Source organism: Schistocerca serialis, chromosome 5 (genome assembly GCF_023864345.2).
Source record: "Schistocerca serialis cubense isolate TAMUIC-IGC-003099 chromosome 5, iqSchSeri2.2, whole genome shotgun sequence".
Classification (NCBI taxonomy): Eukaryota; Metazoa; Arthropoda; class Insecta; order Orthoptera; family Acrididae; genus Schistocerca; species Schistocerca serialis.
The window spans coordinates 425,259,937-425,285,626 of NC_064642.1; the positions used below are offsets into that span (position 1 = coordinate 425,259,937).

Genomic DNA, 25,690 nt, shown 5'->3' on the forward strand with positions numbered 1-25,690 from the left:
GCTGTGGTGGAGACCCACAGGTTTTTGGGGGTGGTTTTCGATGCCCGGTTGACTTGGCTGCCTCATATCCGGCAGCTTAAACAGACGTGTTGGCGGCATCTAAACGCTCTGAGATGCTTGAGCCACACCCGCTGGGGTGCCGACCGCTCTACCCTGTTGCGGCTCTACCAGGCGTTAATCCAGTCCCGTCTGGATTATGGGAGCCTGGCTTATGGCTCAGCATCCCCATCTGCGTTACGGGTGCTGGACCCAATTCTCCACAGCGGGATATGCCTTGCCACTGGTGCTTTCCGCACCAGCCCTGTGGACAGCGTACTAGTGGAGGCCGGTGTACCTCCACTGCGGGTACGACGCCAACAATTACTGGCTGCTTATGCTGCCCATGTTTTTAGTTTGCCCGGGCATCCAAATTACCGTGTCCTGTTCCCGCAGTCGGTCGTCCATCTGCCGGACCGTCGGCCCCGGTCGGGTTGTCCGATCGCTGTACGCGTCAAGGAGCTTCTCTGCGGGCTTGGGTTTTTCCCTGCTCCACCTCCTTTCCAGGCGCCTCTGCGTACACCCCCGTGGTGTGTTCCTCGCCCTTGCCTTCGGCTCGACTTGGCACAGGGCTCGAAGGACTCGGTCCCTCCAGAGGCCTTCCGCCGCCGCTTTTATTCCATCCTTGCCACGTATCAGGGCTCTGGAATTGTTTACACCGACGGTTTGATGGTTGCTGGTCGTGTCGGGTATGCGCTAACTCTAGGGGACCATTCCTAACAACGGTCCTCGGCGGCTGGCTGCAGCGTTTACACTGCTGAGCTAGTCGCCATCTTTCGAGCCCTAGAGTATATCCGCTCCTGCTCAGGTGAGTCCTTCGTGATCTGTAGCGATTCCCTGAGCGGTTTACGAGCTCTCGACCAGTGTTTTCCTCGTTCTCGTCTGGTGATGGCTATCCACGAGTCCCTGCATACTCTTGCGCGTTACGGCCGCTCTGTGGTCTTTGTGTGGATCCCCGGTCATGTCGGTATCCTGGGCAATGAACATGTTGACCGCCTGGCGAAAGAGGCCACGTGTAAACCATCTCTGGATGTTGGCCTCCCAGAGACTGATCTGCGGGCAGTCCTCCGCCGAAAAGTTTTTGCGCTTTGGGACGCTGAATGGCGCGATTGGATTACACCCAATAAACTCTGTGCCATTAAGGAGACGACGACTGTGTGGCGGTCATCCCTGTGAGCCAACCGCAGGGACTCCGTCGTCCTTTGTCGGCTCCGCATTGGCCACTCCCGGCTAACACACAGTTATTTACTGCGCCGGGAGGACCCTCCTCTGTGTCGCTGTGGGGCAGCTTTGACAGTGGCCCACATTCTGTTGGCCTGCCCCCTTTTAGCTGTGGTCAGGCAGACATTTGCACTGCCTGGTACGCTCCCTGCCCTTTTAACAGACGACTCCACTTTGGCTGACTTAGTTTTACGTTTTATTCGGGCAGGGGGATTTTATCATTTAATCTGAGTGTTTCTGTTTTATTTTATTGTTTTGTGTTGATTCTGGCCTTTGGCCTATGATTTTCAACTGATTTTTTTAAAATGTGTTTCTAAGTGGTTGGCTTTTCCTTTTTTATTTCTATGGTCGGCCAACCACCATCACACTCTGTGTGGTTTTAGTTCGTTTTGTCTTGTCCTTGTCTCAGTTTCTCTTGTTTTGTATCGTCTGTGATCTCTTCTGTTCCTCGTTTTTATTCTCTGTGGGTGTTCTTTGTCTTTGGAAACAGGGACCGATGACCATAGCAGTCTGGTCCCTTTACTCCCCCCAAACCAACCAACCAAACAGGGATTGCTCTGCTGATGCCTGCGCCATTAAGTCCTCACATATGCCAAGGAGTTGATGCCAGGTGGCCTTTGCTGTGGCTGGGTGGCACCCATGGGGAGGGCCCCTGATCAGAGTGGGTGGCATCAGGGCAAATGACACACGGTGAAGTGTAGTACATCATCTCTTGCCGGTGGTCAAACAAGAGTAGAGTCTAAGCATTTACGGGCTCAGTTCAACACACAGAAGTAAGACCCCAAATCGTTCCCCTCCCTGGCCACATCATGGGAGGAACGTCAGGCTAAGGACAGCAGCGGCTCTTATTCGCCACAGTACGTTGTATGTTAGAGAGCTGATGGGGAATCTTTCATGACTGTGAGGCCTCAGTTTTTTGTTGAGCATTTAGAGGACAAGTTTGAGGAGGTGGAGAGCTTGTCCAAAATGAGATCTGTGTCAGTCTTGATCAAAACAGCATCCTATGCCCAGTCATGGGGGTGACTCGCTTGTGACAAGCTGGGGGATGTTTCTGTAACTATCATGCCCCATAAGAGCTTAAATTTGGTCCAAGGTATCATATTTCACAGGAACCTTCTTTTGCAGTCTGATGATGAGCTGCACACCAGTTTAGAGTGGCGAGGTGTACATTTCGTTCGGCATGTCCACTGGGGTCCGAGGGATAATCAGGTTGTCACCGGTGCCTTCATCTTGGCTTTCGAGGGTGATACATAACCTGAGAAGATCAAGGTGATGGTCTACCGCAGTGATGTAAAGCCCTATATCCCTCCCCTAGTGTGGTGCTTTAAATGCTGGAGGTTCTGCCATGTCTCTTCTCACTGTACTTCCAGCGTTGCATGTCAAGATTGTGGACGCCCATCACATCCCAATACTACATGTGCCCCACTTCCCATTTGTGGAGACCACCATTCGCATTGCTCGCCTGACTGCAGGATTCTTCACAAAGAAAGGAAAATCATGGAGCAAAAGACCCTGGACCAACTGACCTACACTGAGGCTAAGAGGAAATTTGAGTGCCTACATCCTGTAGGTATGAATCACCTTACGCCGCTGCTACAACAGTTCTAGCCCAATCAGCTCTGCCAGCCCCCGTCACCTCTCAGAGCTGGAAAACTACACCTGTCCCCTTGATGGTGGGGGCACTTCCGCACTTCCATCCCTGTTGCTCCTGCACTACCTACTTTGGGAACTACACCCCCCCCCCCCTCTCAACCATCTGGGACATCAGTCTCCACTTCTGCGCCAGAGAAGCGTAAGTCTTCTTCGGCTCCTTTTGCTAGGAAGGGGTCCCTTGGGTCAGTACCTTCCCAGGTTTCTGCTAGTGGGAAAGATGACACCCGCCAGTGGCTGAAGAGCCCACAAGCAGCTGGTCATAGGGCTTCACGCTCATCCTCAATCCCGGAGACTGAATCAGTGAAGTCTTCCCAGCCAGGGAAACCCACGGAGCAGTGAGAGAAATCCAAAAAGACCTCTAGACCAAGGGAATTGTGGTGGCACCCACACCACCACTCCCTACAAGCTCTGCATCTGTGGATGAGGTGGAGATTCTGGCGTCCGCTGAGGACCTAGATCTCGCCGGACCTTCATACACAATGGATATAGACTGCTTAGCCAATAATTCGGTGGCAGCAGGGGACCCTGAGGCGTAAACCTCATTGAATGTTCCATGCCTTCCCAGTCTTACGATGACGTCACCCTCCAGTGGAATAGCGGCGGTTTTTTCCACCACCTGGCTGAGATACAGCAACTGTTAAGCTTTACAACTGTTTTTTGCGTTGCCCTCCAGGAAACCTGGTTCCAGGCAGTGCGGACCCCTGCCATCCATTGCTATAAAGGATATTACAGGAACCGTAGTGACTATAATCGAGTGTCGTGGAGTTTGCGTTTATGTCTTAAACTCAGTCTGTAGTGAACGTGGGCCCCTTCAAACCCCTCTTGTATCTTCCTGCAGATGATGCAGTGCCCTTGAATGTCTTAGCTGCACTGATTGATCAACTCCATAAACCTTCCAACTTTTAGGAGATTTTAATGCCCATAACCCCTTGTGGAGTGGCACTGTGCTTACTGGCCGAGGCAAAGATGTTGAAACTTCACTGTCGCAACTCTGCCTCTTTACCGGGGCCGCCACACATTTCAGTGTGGCTCATGGTGGTTACTCGGCCATTGATTTCTCAATTTGCAGCCCAGGACTTCTCCCATCTATGCACTGGAGAGCACATGATGACCTATGTGGTAGTGACCACTTCCCCATCTTTCTGTCACTACCCCAGCATCAGGCATAGGGATGCCTGCCCAGATGGGCTTTAAACAAGGCGGTCTGGGAAACTTTCACCTCTGCTGTCACTGTTGAATCTCCCCCACACGGGATCATCAATGTGATGGTTGAGCAGTTGACTACAACAATTGTTTCTGCAGCAAAAAACGCGATCCCTCGCTCTTTAGGGTGTCCCCAGCGAAAAGCAGTCCCATGGTTGTCGCCGGAAGTCGCTGAAGCAATGGAGCATCGGGGAGCTCTACAGTGGCAAAAGCGGTACCCTTCCCTATAGCACCTCATAGCCTTTAAACAGCTCTGTGCACACATTTGCCAACTTATCAAATGATGGATGCAGAAGTGTCGGGAGAGATACATCTTGACCATTGGGTGCCACACGTCACCTTCCCAAGTCTGCGCAAGGATCAAACATTTTTCCGGGTACCAGACCCCAACAGGTCATCCTGGTGTTAACATAAATGCCGTGTTATCTACCGCCGATGCAATCGTGATTGCCAAGCACTTTGCTTGAGCCTCTGTGTCAGAGAATTAACCCCCCCCCTCCCCCCCTCCAGCCTTTTGCACTCTCAAACAGCAGCCGGAAGGGAAAGTCCTCTTGTTCACTACATGCCACAGTGAATCCTATAATGCCCCATTTACAAAGTGGGAGCTCCTCAGTGCCCTTGACATTGCCCTGACACTGCTGCTGGGCCATATCGGATCCACAGTCAGATGATTCAACATCTCTCATCTGACTACAAGAGACATGTCCTCATCATCTTCAACCGGATCTGGTGCGATGGCGTCATTCCATCGCAATGGCGGAGAGCACCATCATTCCGTCGCTCAAACGCGGTAAAAACTCACTTGATGTGGATAGCTATTGGCCCATCAGCCTCACCAACGTTCTTTGTAAGCTGCTAGAACGTACGGTATGGTGTGTCGGCATTTGGGTTGGGTCGTGGAGTCCAGTGGCCTACTGGCTCCACGTCAGGGCGGCTTCAGTGAGGGTCGCTCTACCACTGATAACCTTGTGTCCCTTGAGTCTGCTATCCGAAAGCATTTCCCAGATGCCTACACCTGGTTGCAGTCTTTCCTGATTTACAAAAAGTGTAGGACACGACCTGGCGACATCATATCCTTGCCACATTATACGAGTGGGGTCTCAGAGGCTCGCTCCCGATTTTTATCCAAAATTTTCTGTCGCTTCATACTTTCTGTGCCCAAGTTGGTGCCTCCCTTAGTCCTCCCCCTCCCATATCCAGGAGAATGGGATCCCGCAGGGCTCTATATTGAGTGTATCTCTATTGTTAGTGGCCATTAATTGTCTAGCAGCAGCTGTAGGGCTGTCCATCTCACCTTCTCTGCACGCAGACAATTTCTGCATTTCGTACTGCTCCACCAGTTCTGGTGTTGCTGAGCGGCACCTACAGGGAGCCATTCACAAGGTGCAGTCATTGGCTCTAGCCCACAGTTCCCAGTTTTCGGCCGCAAAGTCATGTGTTACCGTATTTACTCGAATCTAAGCTGCACTTTTTTCCGGTTTTTGTAATCCAAAAAACCGCCTGCGGCTTAGAATAGAGTGCAAAGCAAGCGGAAGTTCTGAAAAATGTTGGTAGGTGCCGCCACAACTAATTTCTGCCATTGAATATATGTAGCGCCACAAAGGCATGCTTTGTAGGCACAAAGATAAATACTGGAGCCAAAACCTCTGTGTCAGTAAATAAATTAAAAAAAAAAAAAAGTTGGAAGACGAGCTTTTTTCTCTGCCCCGAGTTTTGACCACTGCATTTTCATACATTATCCAACGAAGTAAATACAAATTCTGTATTGTTCATCTTCAAATGTAGCAGCATTTCAATGTACTACAAAAATCCGACTGGCAAGACTGTTTGGGATGTTTGTCAATATGGGTAACTCTACGTTCTGAATTTTTTCCTACCTGTGAGAAGAGATGGTTGTTAATAGGAACTTTTATGAATCGTGAATCACATGCAGTATTCTCTTCACCATAAGAATAATACGAATATAAACATTTTGCCATGTATTGTTTCACGTTTGCTGCTATCTCATTTACGTCCTGCCTGCCTAATAAACTATGAAACTAGAGTGAGACAACAGCAAACGCGGAAGAATATACATATCATGTCATGTTTATATCCCTATTATTCTTATGCCTAACAGTGATCGTCAGAAATGAATTGACTAGATTTTTAAATTTAAGATGACTCTAATTTCTGTGCAGAATGTAATGTACTAAACAGGCGCCTGCAAAGATTTTCAAACTGAGAAAAATTTTCGCTAAACTCTCGTTCAGAACATCTTCTATCATACGCAGTCTATTATTTGGTTCTTGTTGATCATTATCAAAGAAAGCAGCAGTGGAAGTAACAACAAATAGCAGTCTCTTGCCGTTGTTTCACTAATGAGACGATTCCTCTCTTTTTTAAAAAAAAAAATTTGTAAGTGGCGGTAGCGCGCACAAAAGCAAGTCATGCCACGAGCGGCAACAGGCTGTAAACACTCGTTATCAGAATGCGATAAACAATACATGACACAGTACAATGAATTTTCAGCTTAGAGTGACGCAAACATCTACAGCAAAGAGAACAGCACTTATCAGATCAAAGAAAAATAAGCAATCAATTCAAACCAGACGAAGCACATGAAAAAGGAAGGGTACCCGTATAAATACGGGCAGAGCGCCTGACGCATAGCAATGGCTACCTGGTAAAGCTTAACTGCTAAGCTTATGACTCGAACCAAACTACTGTAGCTGTATCGTCATTCATTTGACCTAAATTGTGTCTATATTACAATGGACCAACTTTGTTTCGATTTAGAGGTGCAGCCTAAAACTTTTCTCTCCCCTTGAATTTAGAGTCTCAAATTTCAGGTGCGGCTTAGATTGGGGAATTTTTTTTTTCCTTGATTTCGAGTCTCATTTTTCAGGTGCAGCTTCGATTCGAGTAAATACGGTAAGCACTTCTGTCTGTGACATACCGTTCATCTGGAACCAAAACTTCACCTTGATGATGATCCACTCACTGTAGTGGAGACATATAGATTCTTAGGTCTGGTTTTTGACGCCCAATTGACTTGACTTCCTCACCTTCATTAGCTTAAGTGGAAGTGCTGGCAGCAAGCACCTCAGTGCCCTGCACCGCCTGAGCAACACAACTGGGGTGCAGGTAGCTCTACATTGCTGCAGCTCTACAGAGCCCTTTTACAATCCCGCCTTGACTATGGTAGTCTGGTTTATGGCTCAGCGGCGCTCTCAGCATTGAATTTACTTCACCCAGTGCACCATTGTGGTGTTCGCCTAGTGACAGGATCTTTTAGGATGACTCCGGTGACCAGTGTCCTGGTGGAGACCGGAGTCCCTCCATTGCAGGTCAGGCGTGCACAACTGCTGGCCAGTTACGCTGCACACATTCGTAGTTCTCATGCACATCTGAATTACCATTTTCTTTTCTCACCCACGGCGGTTCTTCCAATTGCAGTTTGTGTCCGATCCCTTCTTTCCGAACTGGAGTCCTTGCCTTTACCACCTATACTTGAGGTCCATTCATGTACAGCTTCACGGTGTACACCTAGGATGTAGCTTTGCCTGGACCTTTCACATGGCCCTAAGGACTCAGTTAACCCCGCGGCTCTCCACTGCCACTTTCTCTCGATTCTTGACATGTACCGAGGCCATAAAGTGGTTTACACCAATGGCTTGATGGTTGATGATTGCATCAGCTTCGTGTATGTCCATGGAGGACATATTGAACAGCGTTCCTTGCCCGATGGCTGCAGTGTTTTCACTGCTGAGCTGGTGGCCATATCTCGTGCTCTTGAGCACATCCATTCATGCCCTGGGGAGTCGTTTCTTCTGTGTACTGACTCCTTGACCAGCATACAAACTATTGACTAGTGCTACCCATCTCATCCTTTGGTAGTGACCATCCAGGAGTCTTATCTATGCCCTGGAATGGTCCAGTCATTCAGTGGTGTTTGTGTGGACCCCAGGTCATGTCGGAATACCAGGCAACGAACTTGCCGACAGGCTGGCCAAACAGGCTACACAGAACCCGCTTATGGAGATTGGCTTCTCTGCAACTGACCTGTGTTCAGTACTATGCCGCAAGGTTTTGCGGCTTTGGGAGACGGAATGGCATAACCTCAGTAAGCCCAACAAACTGTGTACTATTAAGAAGACTACGAATGTGTGGAAGCCCTCCACATGGGCCTCTCGCAGGGACTCTGTGATACTCTGTTGGCTCCGCATTGGCCACGTTTGGGTGACCCATGGCTACCTCCTGCGCCGTGATGACCTATGACCCACCTCAGTGTCAGTGCAGCGCCTGACAGTGGCCCATATCGTGGTGAGCTGTCCTCCTTTGGCTGCCCTGTGACGGACTCTTCAGATACTGGACTTGTGGCCATTAATTTTAGCTGGCAACACCTCATCGGCTAATTTAGTTTTATATTTTAAATGTGATAATGGATTTTATCATTCTATATAAGTTTTTGCGTATGTCCTTTGTCCACTTGTGTTCTCCACTCTAATGCTTTTAGGCTGGATGTTTTAATGTGCCGCGGAGTGGCTGGCTTTTCATTTTTATTCTCATGGTTGGCGAGCCATGGTCATATGCTCTCTTGTTTTCATCCCTTCTACCTGTTCCTTGCTTATCTCTGTGGTTTTCGTTTCTTGCTTTGTCCATAGCAGTGTTGATTGTCCTTCTGTCTTTCTTCTGGTTCTTCTGCCACTGTTATTGTGCTGTACATCTCTTTTGTTCTTTCCCGAGTGTAATTATTTTACTGGGAACAAGGAACTGATGACCTCACAGTTTGGTCCCTTCCCCCCTTCCTTTAAATCAACCAACCAGCCAACCATCTGTACATAGCCCCTGCTCCCAACCTCTTGTCTCATGGCTCATATCCCTGAATAGACCTAGATATAAGACCTGTCCCATACATTCTCCCACCACCACCACCACCACCACCACCACCATCGCCAAATCTGTTTGGTCACAAACATCACCTATCCCATCAAAGGCAGGGCTACCTGTGAAAGCTAGTCACGTGATCTACAAGCTAAGCTGCAACCACTGTGCCGCATTCTGTGTGGGCATGACAACCAACAAGCTGTCTGTTCGCATGAATGGCAACCAACAAACTGTGACCAAGAAATAACTGGACAACCCTGTTACTGAGCACGCCGCCCAACATGACTTTCTTCATTTCAATGCCTGCTTCACAGCCTGTGCCACCTGGATCCTTGCCACTAATACAAGCTTTTCTGAACTGTGCGGGTGGAAACTCTCTATGCAATATATACTATGTTCCCATAATCCTCCTGACCTCAATCTTCATTAGTCATTGTCCTTACACATCTAACCCCTTCCCTGTTCTGTTCCAGCACTACACAGTCCTCTACTCCACCAATGCATCCAGTTTTTTACTTCTCTCGTTTTCCTCTACCCCCCCCCCCCCCTCTCCCCTGTCATCTGTGTAACCTCTCAACTGCACTTAGCTGCCCTACTCCCTACCTCATCCCTGCATGCTCCTAGCAGCACTTTCCTGCCCCTCCCCCCACCCTTACCCTGCTATCCCTCCCCGCCCTTGCTGCCTCCTTACCCCCCACCTGGTTGCCTCTCCCTGCTGCTCACAGTCTGGCTCCAGCTACCAGAGACTGGTAGAGTGCGCTTGTGTGCGTTTGTTTGTTTGTTTGTTTGTGTGTGTGTGTGTGTGTGTGTGTGTGTGTGTGTGTGTGTGTGTGGGTGGGGGGGGGGGGCATTCAGCAAAGGCCTTGTTGTCCGAAAGTTAACTTTCTGACATCTTTTTGTTCGCGACTTAGTGTCCGCACCATGTGGGGAGTAACGGCTATCCTTTTCATAATATTGTTACATTCCATCCCGGATTTTCTAGTGTTTAGTTGTATAATGTAACCCACTATCTGTGGTAGACGCAAGACTCCATCCAAGCAAGAGAGGTGCCATTGTCGTAAAGTTTTGGTTTCACAAATAAAATTTTTTTGTCCACATAAAGACTTTGGCAGGGTCACAGAATACACCAGACTGGATAATTTTTCTTGGTTAGATCTTCTTGGACTTCATGTATTAGGTCTTGTATCATGTGTAGTACAGAGAAGCTTTTTATGAAAGCCAAAAAGAGGGGCAGTTAAAATTTCTGGAACGAGGAGGAATGGACGGTTCTGTAATTACAGGTGTTATCCCTATCTGCAGATTAAGTTTTGGGTAATAATTCAATATATCTTAGCCTCTGAGGAAGTATACTCTGGGTCACTGAGTTGTTGCAAATATGATTTAAGTGTAGTATTGTCAAATCAGCACCAGAATGTAATACTATGTTGAAACACCATATTAACCAACAGAATTATTACCTTTTTAGTGATGCAATGACTTTTTTTATCTCCTCGTGAGCTGCATTTTTAAAATAATATTCGTTGTTGCCACATTTAGTGTTTTCCTGGCATATTCTTGCTATAAAAAAAGTTGTGGCTAATAACTCATTTTGTTGGAATAAAGAAAAAATCAGCATAATATAAACATGCAACATAGCCAAATACAAAGAAGCAAAGAGACCGCACTGAATATGTACAGGGTTATTACAAATGATTGAAGCAATTTCACAGCTCTACAATAACTTTATTATTTGAGATATTTTCACAATGCTTTGCACACACATACAAAAACTCAAAAAGTTTTTTTAGGCATTCACAAATGTTCTATATGTGCCTCTTTAGTGATTCGGCAGACATCAAGCCGATAATCAAGTTCCTCCCACACTCGGCGCAGCATGTCCCCATCAGTTAGTTCGAAAGCATCATTGATGCGAGCTGCAGTTCTGGCACATTTCATGGCAGAGGAGGTTTAAACACTGAATCTTTCACATGACCCCACAGAAAGAAATCGCATGGGGTTGTCGGGAGAGCGTGGAGGCCATGACATGAATTGCTGATCATGATCTCCACCACGACCGATCCATCGGTTTTCCAATCTCCTGTTTAAGAAATGCCGAACATCATCATGGAAGTGCGGTGGAGCACCATCCTGTTGAAAGATGAAGTCGGCGCTGTCGGTCTCCAGTTGTGGCATGAGCCAATTTTCCAGCGTGTCCAGATACACGTGTCCTGTAACGTTTTTTTCGCAGAAGAAAAAGTGGCCGTAAACTTTAAATCGTGAGATTGCACAAAACACGTTAACTTTTGGTGAATTGCGAATTTGCTGCACGAATGCGTGAGGATTCTCTACTGCCCAGATTCGCACATTGTGTCTGTTCACTTCACCATTAAGAAAAAATGTTGCTTCATCTCTGAAAACAAGTTTCGCACTGAACGCGTCCTCTTCCATGAGCTGTTGCAACCGCGCCGAAAATTCAAAGCGTTTGACCTTGTCATCGGGTGTCAGGGCTTGTAGCAATCGTAAACGGTACGGCTTCTGCTTTAGCCTTTTCCGTAAGATTTTCCAAACCGTCGGCTGTGGTACGTTTAGCTCCCTGCTTGCTTTATTTGTCGACTTCCGCGGGCTACGCGTGAAACTTGCCCGCACGCGTTCAACCGTTTCTTCGCTCACTGCAGGCCGACCCGTTGATTTCCCTTTACAGAGGCATCCAGAAGCTTTAAACTGCGCATACCATCGTCGAATGGAGTTAGCTGTTGGTGGATCTTTGTTGAACTTCGTCCTGAAGTGTCGTTGCACTGTTATGACTGACTGATGTGAGTGCATTTCAAGCACGACATACGCTTTCTCGGCTCCTGTCGCCATTTTGTCTCACTGCGCTCTTGAGCGCTCTGGCGGCAGGAACCTGAAGTGCGGCTTCAGCCGAACAAAACTTTGAGTTTTTCTATGTATCTGTAGTGTGTCGTGACCATATGTCAATGAATGGAGCTACAGTGAATTTATGAAATCGCTTCAATCATTTGTGATAGCCCTGTATATATATTTTCTGAGCGTATGAAAATAAATTCTGAAGTCTGAGTGTTCTTTCTGTGTACCGTTTTTTAATCAACATTTTTTTACATGTCATTTAAGCATCTGTATGCTACCTCTGAAAGTCAGTAATAATATTGAAAATGAGCCCCCCCACCACCACCATCTTGACTTCTGGAAGTGGCCATCAGACTTCTTTGTTAAAGAGCCAGTACTGACAGTGGTGACACTTTGGGCTGCATATGTACCGTTCTTATTACTATTTGGTAACCTACATAAATTAGTATTTTATCAGTAACCCCCTGATTCTTTAAAGAATCGAACTACTGTTATAAACAGCTTCAAACTTCTGATTACTTTTCCATGTATTAAATGTATGATGTCAACCATATGAACTAGAAAAAGTGTGGGAAAGGTTTGAAATTATGTTAAAAGTTTGTTGGAAGCCACAAAATATTCTCATTTTCTAATATTGCACGAATATTGTCTGGGTATTAATGGGATGTACATTACTGTTCCTGAAGACATATACAGTTTAAAATTATGGAACCTTTCACATAAGACTATATCTCTTAATGAGTAGATTGTCAGCATTTTAAATTTTTAAATTCTGCCAGTACTTGTATGAAACATTGAAAACAGAATTTTTGTTACCTCTGGGTAGCCACTAGATAGGCAGCCTGCAACTGGGTCCAGGTTTTGCCCCTTGGGATAATCGCTTAGTAAAATGGTTGAGTGCCCAACAGAACAGCTATAATAAGAATGTGGTAAGTTGGCCACCAGACTCCAAGTACTGGTATTATGTCATCACCATTAGGAACACTTGGTGTCGATTGTTCCCTGGTCGATTGTTGCTTTGCTCAGCAGCCCCTATGTAGCCTTATGAATTGTTATGTTGTTGGTGTGACCAAAAGTGTCTCCTCAACAATTGTTCAGTGCACCCATGCTGAGTGCTATTCATCGGCAATAAAGTCTGGAATTTGTACACCAGTACTGCAGTTGGACATTCACTGAGTGATGAGATACAGTCTTCTCAGCTGAATCACATTTTATACTCCTTTGGACAGATGGCTGTTGACATGTATAGTGTGAAACATTTGAAAGCGAACACCCTACAACATCTGTCAGACAGGCACAACCCAGAGGCATTGTTGGATGATCTTGTCATTCTGGGAGCCACATCGGATCAACAAAAGTGTACATCTACCCTTGGTGAATATGTTCACCCTGACATAAAGTTTGTTTCTCCTCTGCACAATAACATCTAACAGTAATGCATCACATAGTTCGCAGTGTGTGTGTGTGTGTGTGTGTGTGTGTGTGTGTGTGTGTGAAGAGCACCAGGACGACTGCCCATGGGAGTGTAGTAGGCAAGACTCCATATCCCTCTTGGTACCTTCCAGAACCTCATTGGCTCTTTCCCTGTACGTTTCACAGCAATTCACACTGCTGAATGTGGTTACTCAAGCTTTTGTCAGGTGGTCACATTAATATGACAGGTAAGTGTATTTCATTGCATTACGCAGTTATGAGACACAATTACTAATGTTTACTAAATGTTTTTCTGGCATTTTCTTCTACTAATTGTATTGTGTACAACAGCCATAATTCAATTTTGTATTCCTTGCTACAAATTTTTACTGCATTTGAAGATGACTGTCTGTATAATGTGCATTCATGAATCTGTGATACTTCTGTTTGAAATTTATACCATAGCAAGCTGATGGGTAAGAGTTGACTATGTCCATGAGTTGTCAGCACTGAAAGACAAATAAGAAAAAAATCTCCCTCTTGCATCTCCTAACCTCTCAGTGATGGGACTACTTACCTCTTCGTCTGAGATAAATTGCCAACTACACTTACTCGTTGCTGAATTCACCAACATTAATTAAAATTAAGCACATCTTAAAATATTACTGTTTCTGTAAACATTTGTTTTTGTACTGAACAGGAAAACTATGCTCTTCAGATGTTCTTAATTTTAACTGACACATGAATACCATCTGTAAAATGTGCTACAAACATAGTTAGTAGTAAAGAAGTGGTAAATTAAAACATAATGCCTGATGCTGAAGTACAGTGAAAGTGTAGTGAGCAATAAACTGATTTCCTTTGATTATTTTGTCAGCATTGTCAGTGAGAGTGAGTCTCAGAAAGGTTGAAATTTTGTGTAAAGTCTTTTGGAAGTAACTGAGTGCTTTCATTCTCAGATACTAGACGGTATAGTCTGGATAATTTGTATGCTTTGATTTACACTGCCCCAAGACATACACAGTTTCTAACATTAATATTTGTCTTATTCTGTTAAACCTGTAATTTAATATTATACACTTTAAATTTTTAAATTCAGGTGATAATCATATGAAGTGCTGAAAATAGAAGTCATTAAATATGCAACCTCCAACTGGAACTGTGTATCTTTTCAGACGTTCAGTAATATAGATAAGTTTCCCCAACTTTATTTTGTCATTCTGTGCTTTACTATTTAGAGAATGAGAAGGAATCACTGACAAAATATAAATTTTTTTCAACACTCTGTTTCAGATTGAATATATGGAGTTACTTGCAAGATTTGTTTTTCATATCGGACAATTTTGTAAGTAAAAATATATGTTGCTAAAAAGTGTTGTAGTCTTTTTTAGTGTGATATTGATTTGGTCATTTTTCTTTTTAGCTCAAAAGAAAGGACGCGGGATGGCTGGCTCTGATGGAGGAGCAGCACAAACAATACTGGATCCCATAAATCTAATGTTAGAATGGCCAAGGCAAGATTACACTTATTTAAGGCAAGTTGTAATTAATGCTTCAGCAGTTTCAAAAATATTCAGACTTGCAGTTTCTCATTTGAAATTTCAAAACTGTATTAAGTGGAAGAGAAGTACACCCCTAAAAAATTTCAGGAAAAGGACCACTGGAACAATGCGTAGAGAAAAGTTGATGCTCTTTGATTTTGTAATTGTAAAAGGCATTTTTTATTCTTTCTAATATTAGTTAAAAACTCTCATGTCAAAATAACCGCAATGGAGTGTTGAATGGATTTTTTACATTGTTCTGGGCAAGATGCGTACTCTGATAAGTCATGGCACCTGTACCTTGGGTAAAATAACTGGCATATGGGCCCGCATCTCGTGGTCGTGCGGTAGCGTTCTCGCTTCCCACGCCCGGGTTCCCGGGTTCGATTCCCGGCGGGGTCAGGGATTTTCTCTGCCTCGTGATGGCTGGGTGTTGTGTGCTGTCCTTAGGTTAGTTAGGTTTACGTAGTTCTAAGTTCTAGGGGACTTATGACCACAGCAGTTGAGTCCCATAGTGCTCAGAGCCATTTGAACCATTTGAACTGGCATATGGGTATTGTTGCCACATTGCCATGAGTAAGGTAATCCATTGGAGCCATTTTGTTTCCTGATTCCGTGTATTGAATACTATGCACAATTAAAGCTTCAACTTTTGTAAAAAGGTGTCACTAGTCACGGGCCTGTTACAAAGTTCTAACACTGTGCTAGTGTCCTCAAGTACATGTAACAGTATTTAGAGACATTCTTGTTTTTTTTTTAAAATGGAACTAGTGTTTAACTAATTAGCTTATGTTGGTGTTATATTTTAATGCCACTTTGCATTTTATTATATCAGACGTAATCATCCAGTCTGACAAAAGTCAGTCAGAATCACAGAGCAAAAATGATAGTAAGGATGAAAACTTGGTTCTGAAGGGAAAGGCATCTTTTTTGTCTTATCTCAAAACTGTAAAACACATTTTATAGGCTCTTGTTTGTTACACACTGTTTAACTGCTAGTTTCAAAACATTCCATGCAAAGATAATTTTGAGCATCGATACTCATTGGTAATTTGTTGCAAATAAGGTTGATGTGTAATAAAGCACTGATTCTTTCAAATAATTAGAAAACATCCATAAAGCTGATAGGCCTGTTGTACTGCGTGCTTGTGGTGACAACTTATCACCAGTAAAATCATTCAGCATTGAGTTGTGCTTATGCAGTACCATACTAACAATTGCTGCACCAAAAATGTAGCAGTGAGAGGCATGAATGATAAGATCTGAAAACTGGAAATGAGGAATAATGAGTGGGGCAGTTAATATGTTAAAACTAGAACAGAAGCATATTGGAAACACAGTAGGTCAGGGTTGACAGAAGAAATAGTGGAGAGTAAGGTGAAAGAAGCAAGATACCACAAGAGCCAGAAAAATGCGGACAGTAGGAAGACAATGGAAAAAGTAACTTATGATAGTGAGAGGAATGATGGAAAAACGAGAGGGAATGCAGAGAAGCTAAGGAAAGACTGTTAGTTTCTTGTTTCATTATTGTGATAGTTGTAGTTCGAATATTATCTCAGATTAGAGAACGATGACACAAGCAGTATGCCGTGCTCTTCTTGAGGGCAACCATCTAAATATTTCGTGAAGTTTTAAAGTGGGCTTTGTTTTTTAATTATGTTGTAGAGTAATTTATTATTCAGTTGCTGTTTAAAGTGCTGTAGTTTTGTAACAATCAATCTCTTGAGGAACAATGTCAGATAGAAAATTAAGATAAAATTTCCTTCTTTTATGTTTTAATATTTCTAAAATTTAAAAACCTCTCTCACACCGGCCTGATTTAGCTTCACTGATCAGGATGGTAAAAACATGCATATATTAAGGGAATTTTCATTGACAAAGCAGGCTTATCACATTCACACAGTTCTATCCTGATTAAATTGAGCTTAACTTAAATTCCATAAGGCAGTGAAGCAATTTCGAAGTCTTGGTGCGATGAAAATTGTTAGTCGATCTCCTGGAAACATTTGTAATAATTATTAACTTTCGGTGATCACATGGGGAAGACCGGAGATCTGCTGGTAAGACCGTGTTAGCCTATTTATTTGAAGTAACTGGATATCTTGAGCATACAAAACTGCAGGTTCGTCCAGTGTAAATCAGACGTTCCCCACTGATCCCGTGCAACACAGCGTAGTAAGCAGACACTGTCAATAATAAACATTTAAATAATACACGAACACACTTACTTTAGTTTAGTTCATGTATTAAATTCCTTCTCATACAGAATCTAATCAAGATGGCGACTAGCTCAACAATACATACATATACATCCTCCTTTCACGACTAATTGGCAAGAAGTCCACATTCTTTTCATAAGAGAAAACATAGATAGCAGAGAAGCTATTCCATGGAGTAAATGGACGCTCCAAGGAATAATTGGGCTTGAAACTACTTTGCATTGATAATCGGTAAGATAAGAAGAGATATTTCGAGATATGTACTGAGTTATATAATTTATAAAATTTCTGAAAATATTGCGGAGAGACCGCTGCAAGAGACATTACAATGTCTTATGAAGGTTCTCAGTTGTTTATGAAAGTGTGATTCTGTCTTATTATATTTCAGGCCCAGGATTTACCTCTGATGGGACTGGATCCACAGACTACAGCCACCATCTCAAACTCCTGCCGATAATTGTAAGTTGTTCATGGGAAGATGTCCAATTAGATGAGAATATAGGGTCTTAAGCTCTTTGCCTTATATCGTGCCTACCAAAAAAACCAAGATCCATGATCGGGCAAAACTGTTAGAAATTGTTGGTTCCTCAATGAAACCGTTAATAAATGCATATGATTCCGGTGTACAGTTTAGTATGATTGTGGATGTTGTTAACATGGAGTGCAGTGCAGTGCAATGCAGTGAGAACATGTCACCTGCTTCAGTTGTCGAGTTAGCAGAGTGCACACAACCTAGCACTTCCCACACACCTAGACATCAAAGAATGTTCTGGTGGATGTCATCCAGCTGCAGTCTGTTTCGCAGTCTCCTGATCCACCCAAAGAAAACATTTGCACGCCGAAAAATACATGACATCGACGCAGGATGCCTGCAAAACCAGGACCATCAGGTTTGGCAACAGTAATTGAGAATGTGTGCAAGAAGAGAGTTAAAGTACTGGAGGCCCAATCACACATGATGAAGGCAGAACATAAGAAGGAACTGAGGATTAAACATTTAAAGATTCTGGCCCTAAAAGAAAAACTAAAATACTGGAAGAAGAAACACACCCATAGCATTACGGTTCCACTTTCGTATCTCCTGAAGTAGCACACTCCGTAACTAATTATTGCTCTTGCACTGATCCCCAAAGTATCGGAAATCACTGACAAAATTCCATTGCCTTTTGTAGCAATGAGAACTTGTTTTTGGTGGCAATTTCTAAACACAAATTTGTCTTCAATTTCATGTATTTTTTGATACCATACTATTGTATGTAATATTGTGTAAAGTGCTGCTACAGGCATGACTGGCTAGAATTAACAATGTAATTCAATTCTTTGCACAGTTTGTCATTGCATCAACATTTTTCTAGAAATCTACAACCCCAGATCACACAAATGATCCGGGCTACAACCTTATAGTTGCACACACTTATTTGTGTTTGAAGCAAATCATATTGTAAACAAAGAATAGTGATTAATATGTAAACAATTTAGCAAATAAACTATCCCAAACTGACATTTTGTGTTATTACACAAATGATTATATTTGTTTTGTGCCAATGTGTTTATTGCATATTCACAAGTTTAAGCTTAGCTAGGTGATAAGACTGCATTAATAGTGAGCAGAAGTGCAGTAAAATAATCTCTAATCTGAAAGGTTCTGATAATAAACAATGTGCTCTTTTAATATTGCAAAACTGTTGGACATTCACATATTTGTTGTTACAGTAGAAACTTTAAGAGATGTTTAGGATCTATAGTGAACATAATACAGAACTATCCCATTATATTTTATCCCACTCTCTTTTACTATCACACTCTCTAAATGTAATGTTGTCATTTGTTCCCAAATTTAAGTACATACACAGTAACTGAACATGTATATAAATAACAGAGAACTGCATTGCTTTCACAACCAATATGATACGAGAAATATATCTTTAATAATGAATTATCAACAGTTCCACACTAAAAAAATTCCTCAGAAAAGCAGCAGCAGGGTAATTGTCTACAGGCAGCACATCCTGTCCCTGGCAAGCCACAACCTCAAATTTCTCATCACACACCCAGTTCAGTGAGTACTTTTATGTTTCCTAGACAACAGAAAAAAAATAGATTACACACTGAAATAATGAGAAAAATTAAAAATACGGCAAAATCCCGCCACTGTAATCGTAATTTTTCAATCTGGACAATGTCTGAATTTGTTACCTTATCAGAAATGTTCATTAATTTAGCACGGCGAACTGCTCTTCCTGGTATCGTGTCATCACAATATATTTGCTCTCCAGGTAGCACAACTTCATTATCTTCAATGTCGGGGCCTCTCTCGTCACGTAACTGATTTAAAAGTCAAGAAATTTCTGGATCTTCTGGTGGTTCTTCACTGCTTGTACTCCTCGCAATAGTATGCAAGACAGCCGTACCCACAAGTATTGACATTGCTTTCTGTGGATTACATCTTATTCCTACAGATAATATGGGAAATCTTCTCTTCCCTTCTCTTCCACTGGCCATATTTTCTCTCAACAGTGTTTCTAGTTTTAATATGAGACCTGTTATATCGATGCTCTGCTTCATTTTGTGGATTTAAAAGTGCGAGTTAACAAGTAGGATCTACATGCATAACCACTATCTCCCAATAAGTGACCTTGTGGTATTTCTCTGTTTTCAAATTGAGCTCTGCGAGCGCAACCGAGAAATATGGTACTGTCATGCACAGAGCCCAGCCATCGAGCGACAATATCTCTTATTAACAAATTGTGATCACTAATGGTTTAACAGTTAAAGGAAAAATAGGATTTCCTATTGCGGTAAAGTTCCGCATTATGTCCTCCAGGAGACTGAATTATTATGTGGGTACAATCCAAGGTACCAAGAATGCCAGGAAATAGGACTAACTGACTAAAACCAAGCATTACAGAGCGCACTTCTTCTATTGTAGGAAATTTTATAAAGTGAGGAGAATTGATGCTATGATGTCTGATACATCACTGATGATTCGTTGTGCTGTTGTAGGATGTACATTACTGTTGTTCCCAGTAAGAATGTTGAATGCACCTGTTGCATATGCCCTTAAAGCAATCGAAAGTCTGTCCATCAGTGAAATAGGGTTATTCCGATCAGTAGGAAATTCTAACGTATCATTAATTTGGTTGAATAACCATCACACCGTTTCTTTTGACAGACAAAATCTCTCTTCAAACTTCCTGTGACCATGATCTTCAAAAGGGTTTCCCCTTTCCACAATCTCTCCAACACAGTTTCGGTCACGATTTAAATCGTCAAAGTATAACAGTTCTTCCTCAATGCCACCCATTAACATCAAAACACGCCGCCATCTTAATAGTGTATGCTTCTAAAACCGCGGTTATGTCTAGAAAACCAGGAAAGAACCCTGGTTAAATATAACATGGTCAAGTCCCTCATATAACTTAGATCGATGTTGGTGCACTAAAATTTTGCATCGAACAGGATTATATATCAACTTGACCATGGTTAACTGTTAATCGAGATTGTTGCACTTGGCCATCATTCTCCTAAATACTTAGTTTGTGCAAGGTGTGATGGGAAATCCTGTGTAACAACAAAGCCTCTGTTTTTTATCAAGAACTTAGAGGACAAGTTTGGGGAACTGCCAGAAATGGCCAAAATGCGGAATGGGTCAGTCCTGATAAAAATAGCATCCCCTGCCCAGTCATGTGTGTTGCTCACCTGTGCCATGCTGAGTGATGTACAACCCATAAGAGCTTAAACATGGTCCAGGGGATTATATTCCATCAAGATCTCCTCTTGCAGTCTGATGACGAGTTGTACGCCAACCTACAGCGACAAGGTGTACACTTAATCAGGGATGTGTAGTGGCCTAAGGACAACAGGGTTTCAACCAGTACCTTCATCTTGGCCTTTGAGGGCACTTGCCTGAAAAGGTCAAGGTGATGGTCTACCAGTGTGATGTTAAACCCCACATTCCTCCCCCTATGCAGTACTTCAAATGCTGGAAATTTGGGCACATGTCCTCTTCATGCAGTGCCAGCCCCACATGTCGGGAATATGGACAGCTATCAAACACGAATGTTCCTTGTGTCCCCCTTCCCATTTGTGCTAATGGTGGAGAGTACCATTCCCCCTGTTTGCCGGACTTAACCATTTATCAGAGAGAGGAAGATAAATGAAATATAAGACCCTGGTTAGGCCGACCTACACAGAGGATAGAAAAACGAATTCCTCATATGCTATGGCTGAGACGAGATAACCCTTTATGAAAACGGCATTCCCGTTAGCTGTGCCTCTTAAAGTGGACTCCCAGTGCTGCTGACTACACATGCCCCCTTGATGGTTGGGGGCACACCACCTCCTATAGCTCCTCTAACATCTGCTTCGGGAGTAAGGCCCACACCCCAGCCATTGGGGACATTGGTCCCCACCCTCAGCCATAGAAGCAGCAGCCTCCTCTGGCTCCCCTCACATGGAAGTGGTCTATTGGGACCCTACCTTCCAAGGCTTCTGTTGCTGCGAAGCCAGATACCAGCCATTGGCTGAAGTAGTCACAAGCTGCTGATCATAGGGCTTAACGATCATTGTTGGTTCCTGAGACAAACTCAGAGAAGCCCTCCCAGCCAGAGGAACCAAGAGAGACGCGAGATGAGAAAAAGAATAAGCCTATAAAGAAGAAAGAGATCCTAGTGACCCCCACACCATCAGTTCTGACAGGCTCCAATTATGAGGATGAGGTGGATATTTTATTATCCACTGAGGACCAAGATTTGGTCAGCCTCATAACCAATGGATGCAGAAACCACAAGCTCTCAATAGGTGGCAGCAGGTGACCCCGAGGCGTGCACTGGCTCCTTAGTCACTTCGTGCCTTCCCAAACTACAGAAAGTGTTGTCCTCCAGCGGAATTGTGGTAGTTTGTCCAACACCTGGCTGAGGTATGACAGCTCTTAAACAATACACCTGCTTTCTGCATTACCCTTCAGGAAGCCCGGTTTCCAGCAATGCGGATCCTGGTCTTTCGTGGCTGTCAGGGGTATTACAGAAATCATAATGACAGTAACAGCATGTCAGGTGGAGTATGTATATATGTATGTACATATGTCAGTACCTCTGTCTGTAGTGAACTTGTGCCCCTTATATGCCCTTAGAAGCTGTGGACATCAGGGTGAGGGCAACGGAGGTAATTACCTTCTGCAATGTCTGCCTTCCTCCAGCTGGTGACATACCAAAAAATGTATTGGCAGCACTAATTTCTCAACTCCCCCCCCCCCTCCCCCCTCTCACCTCCTCCCCAATTTTCTTACTTTTGGATGATTTCAATTCCCTTAACCATTTGTGGGGTGGAACTAAGATTACTGACCGTGGTTAAGATGTTGAGAATCTGCTAACTCAAGTCGACCTTTGCCTCCTATATACAGGTGCCCCCACTTATTTCAATGTGGCACATGGCACATACTTGGCCATTGATTCTGTTTGCACTCCTGGCCTACTACCATCTATACACCGGAAAGCTCACGACGACTTATGTGGTAGTGACAAGTTTCCACTCTTTTTGTTCCTCCCCCAGCGTCTCTCACATGGACGCTTGCCCTGATGGGCTCTTACCAAGGCTGACTAGGATGCTTTTGCCTCTGCTACCACCATTGGATCTCCATTGTGTGGCAATATAGACCATTGTTTCTGCAGCTGAATTGGCAATCCCGTGTTCCTCAGGTCGCTCCCAGTGGAGGACAGTGCCTTGGTGTTCGCCGGAATTGCTGTTGCCATTGGAGATCGTAGACAGGCCCTCCAATGTCACAAGCAGCACCCATCAGTGGAGCATCTCATTGCCTTCAAATGGCTCCATGCCAGTGTTTGTTAATTAATTAACAGACAGAAGCAGGAGTGCTGGGAACATTATGTGTCCACCATTGGAACACAAACCTCTCATTCCCAAGTTTGGACTAAGCTCAGATGCCTTTATGGATATCAGACCCCTGCAGGTGCACCTGGGATTTCCACACATGGAGCTGTTTATACCAGTCCAGACACAATTGCAGAGTGTCTTGCCAAGCATTACATTCAAACCTCTGCACCTGAGAATTACTACCCTGCCTTTCATACCCTAAAACAGTGGGTGGAATGACAATGCCTGTCTTTCACTACATGCCATCCTGAGCCATATAATGCTCCATTCAATGAGTGGGGTTTCTGTAAAGGCAGACAAATGTCTGCTTGTGTCTGTGTGTGTGCAGATGGATGTGTGTGTGTATGCGAGTGTATACCTGTCCTTTTTTCCCCCTAAGGTAAGTCTTTCTGCTCCCGGGATTGGAATGACTCCTTACCCTCTCCCTTAAAACCCACATCCTTCCGTCTTTCCCTCTCCTTCCCTCTTTCCTGATGAAGTAACCGTTGGTTGTGAAAGCTTGAATTTTGTGTGTATGTTTGTGTTTGTTTGTGTGTCTATCAACCTGCCAGCGCTTTCGTTCGGTAAGTCACATCTTCTTTGTGTGTGTGTGTGTGTGTGTGTGTGTGTGTGTGTGTGTGTGTGTGTGTGTCCCTCCCTCCCTCCCTCCCTCCCTCCCTCCCTCTCTCTCTCTCTCTCTCTCTCTCTCTCTCTCTCTCTCTCTCTCTCTCTCTCTCATAAAACAAAGATGTGGTGACTTACCGAAAAAAAGCGCTGGCAGGTCGATAGACACACAAACAAACACATACATACACACAAAATTCAAGCTTTCGCAACAAACTGTTGCCTCATCAGGAAAGAGGGAAGGAGAGGGGAAGACGAAAGGAAGTGGGTTTTAAAGGAGAGGGTAAGGAGTCATTCCAATCCCGGGAGCGAAAAGACTTACCTTAGGGGGAAAAAAGGACAGGTATACACTCGCACACACGCACATATCCATCCACACATACAGACACAAGCAGACATATTTAAAGACAAAGAGTTTGGGCAGAGATGTCAGTCGAGGCAGAAGTGTAGAGGCAAAGAAGTTGTTGAAAGACAGGTGAGGTATGAGTGGCGGCAACTTGAAATTAGCGGAGATTGAGGCCTGGCGGATGACGAGAAGAGAGGATATACTGAAGGGCAAGTTCCCATCTCCGGAGTTCGGATAGGTTGGTGTTGGTGGGAAGTATCCAGATAACCCGGACGGTGTAACACTGTGCCAAGATGTGCTGGCTGTGCACCAAGGCATGTTTAGCCACAGGGTGATCCTCATTACCAACAAACAAATAACCAGAGCCACTTCCTCGTCCCCTCAAACCCAGAATCCCCCACAGAAGAACCACAAAAGTGCCCCACTTGTGACAGGATACTTTCCGGGACTGGACCAGACTCTGAATGTGGCTCTCCAGCAGGGATACGACTTCCTCAAATCCTGCCCTGAAATGAGATCCATCCTTCATGAAATCCTCCCCACTCCGCCAAGAGTATATATATATATATATATATATATATATATATATATATATATATATATATATATATATATATATAAAAGAGAAAGGCATGGTGTAGATCACTTGGTTGTTTGTTGTGCTATTGGGTGTGTGCAGGGAATTGAGTCCTATGAATATCTGTGTTTGTTTATATTTTGGATCCAGAAAAGCAAGAGGAGAACTGGCAATCTTAAATTACACTTTCTTCCTGAAACGATTTTAAAGGTGGATAGAGAAGATTCTTGAGAGGGAAGCCTTTTCAGGTGGCCATGCTAGGTAGCTGACAGAGGAAAAGATGTCTTACGACAAGTAGAGGTCAGGGATGTATTGGAAAATAGAAAAGAAGCATGCAGATGACTCCCTGGCTGCAGTAGAAAATTGCAGATAATTTCTCACAATCACAAAATGAACATTCACTAGTAAATATGGTTTGTTTGGTTAAAGATTAATTCTTCGATCTTCAGGTATACTTAATGGGAAAGTGGGCATGATTTTTTTATGGTTTTACTCATTATGTACCTGTAACTTGTCAATTCACACTGGACATTCACAGAGTCTGCCTTCATGCTTGTTAGCATCACTGTCTTGCAGCTGCAAAGGAAACTTCAACTCAATTTAACTACAAGAATTCATTTGAAATGAATTGCAGCATTTACTCAGTGAAAAATATAGGCAAATTATTTGCAGATAAATACCACTTCCTTAACCCACTATATAGAAAGAAGTATACTACTCTGTTGATTACACATTCAGGGGATTTCAGCAATAACAAAAACTGCGAGTAGCCAAACATGGATTATCAAATCTGAGGTTTACCACACGCCTTATATCTTGCACGAAATGTATTGCAGTTTAGCGTGTTTCATTCTGATATCTTACTTTTTTAAATATTGACATTAACTCGGTTTGTAAAAAGTATTTTAATTGTTGATAATATAGTTCTTGATGTTCATAGCAACTCATTCCAGCAACCAAGGAATTTTGGCTTGCATGGTCCCATATGTGAAATAAATAAATATCTAATGAATCTCAGTTGTCTTCTGTGTGCTGAGCTACTGAGGTTCTTACCTGAATTAATGAATGCTTTCCTAGGTTCTTCCCAAAAAGCAAGACTAATGGGAAAAGTGGAAGTTCTTGACAGTTTCCCTTATTTACTGTTTCACGTAACGGAGTTAATTCTAGTCAATATGTTATTTTCAGAGAATTAATCGAGATAGATGTACAGGACTTAAAGAAGAGAAGGAAGGTTTGGTGAAGAATTCTTCAGCATATTTTAAATTTGAATATAATA

At 43.6% G+C, this 25,690-nt stretch overlaps 1 protein-coding gene across 1 annotated transcript in view; it reads left to right on the forward strand.

Moving 5' to 3' along the window:
* The window catches only part of LOC126482406 (mediator of RNA polymerase II transcription subunit 15-like), a 48,363-nt gene that overhangs the window by 14,394 nt on the left and 8,279 nt on the right, over positions 1-25,690 (forward strand). Inside the window, exons 3-5 of the mRNA XM_050106527.1 lie at positions 14,533-14,584; positions 14,663-14,774; positions 17,388-17,458. Coding sequence (XP_049962484.1) covers positions 14,533-14,584; positions 14,663-14,774; positions 17,388-17,406 — 183 coding nt within the window. The 3' untranslated portion in view covers positions 17,407-17,458. The remainder of the gene's footprint in view (positions 1-14,532; positions 14,585-14,662; positions 14,775-17,387; positions 17,459-25,690) is intronic.